The 1,342-nt window shown below is 49.6% G+C and overlaps 1 protein-coding gene across 1 annotated transcript in view; it reads left to right on the forward strand.

Moving 5' to 3' along the window:
* Positions 1 to 1,342, forward strand: part of MCTP2 (multiple C2 and transmembrane domain containing 2) — a 189,501-nt gene that overhangs the window by 91,315 nt on the left and 96,844 nt on the right. The window contains exon 10 of the mRNA XM_019637847.1: positions 351 to 427. Within this exon, the coding sequence (XP_019493392.1) occupies positions 351 to 427 (77 nt within the window). The remainder of the gene's footprint in view (positions 1 to 350; positions 428 to 1,342) is intronic.

A 1,342-nucleotide genomic window follows, 5' to 3' on the forward strand; every position in this document is an offset into this window, starting at 1 on the left:
AGAAAATACACCGAAAGGAACACAGCACGTCCACATTCTATCACGCATGTCCAACGCCCCCTAGGAGGGCCCACACTGCCACCAGTGTGGGCTTTGGCACTTCCTCCTCCAGGCGTCAGGCCTACTTGCATTGCTTTGCACAGAGCCCGCCTCACCAACCCTGCTTATCTGTCAGGTGGCAGCCATTGCTGCATGACCATCTGCTGGGCCAGGAGTGTGCTTTCAGGTAGCAGACGAGATCCTGCCCCACTGCAGCCCCTCCAGCAGGTATGACTGTGGGCCAGCGTTTCACACATACTGCCCATCAAATTTCTAGCCTGGTCTCATTTCTCCTTCTGCCACTTGCACAGGGTCACGGAGACCCCTCAGACACTTCTCCGACATCTGTCACCGCTGTGACATGCCAGCGCCTGGCCAACACCCCTTGGTAGGAGGCTCAGAAACTGTATGCTAGCCCACAGAGCAAGGCTAAGTTACGTAAATGCACAAAGGCCGGGAACCCAGTGTCCTGAAGTGTTACCTGAACGGTGGGAATGTGGACCTCCCGTGATGAATGGCCGGCGTGTTATTTTAGTCAGTACAAAGAATAGCGCCCTGTCGTCTCACACGTCATGGGGCTGTCACGCGTCTTTCACATAATAGGAAATGCTTCTCCCAAGGAGCGCTAGGTTTCTTCACAGACACAGAAACTAATTGAAGATGTCCCTTCCATTCCATGTGTTGTCACTGGGGTGTCCATTTAGGATTTTAGCCATTTCCTGCTTGTAGTTAGAGGTGTACCTGCCCTAATGGCCGTTCCGCTCTTCCCCTTCACGGATTTTAAAGGACTGGTTTTTTTGTTTTGTTTTGTTCTGGTTTTTTTTTTTTTTTTGGGTCTTCTTTTCCTTTTTCCTCCCCCAAGGTACAAAAGAGAACAAAGTATCTCTTGGGAGCTGGTTGCACAGTGTCACCCGCCCCCCCCCCCCCCCAGCAAAGTTCTAGGTAGGGTGAGACCTACCCTACAATCTCTACTGCTTCTCAGAGTTCAAGGAACATTGTGCTAGCATATGCATATCACAGACCTGTTCCTCACTGTCTTTTCGTATTTTAAATGTTTCACTTATTTTTTCCTCTTTTTTTTTTTCTTTGTTGTTGTCATTCCAAGGCTCGGTTATTGCATCTCCCAACTGCTGGGAAACACCTTTATGCATTAGAAGCCCCACTGACAGTGTGACTGAGGCATACCTGTCTTCTAAGGCTTGTCTCCTAGTTTGGTTTTGGATAACACCTTGATGCTAGTCATTTAAAGCCCTGTGTGGCCTCTGGGGAAATTCTCGGTGGTTTGACCTGAAGGAAGGGACAC

The sequence above is a fragment of the Hipposideros armiger genome, unplaced genomic scaffold (assembly GCF_001890085.2).
Source record: "Hipposideros armiger isolate ML-2016 unplaced genomic scaffold, ASM189008v1 scaffold_35, whole genome shotgun sequence".
Classification (NCBI taxonomy): Eukaryota; Metazoa; Chordata; class Mammalia; order Chiroptera; family Hipposideridae; genus Hipposideros; species Hipposideros armiger.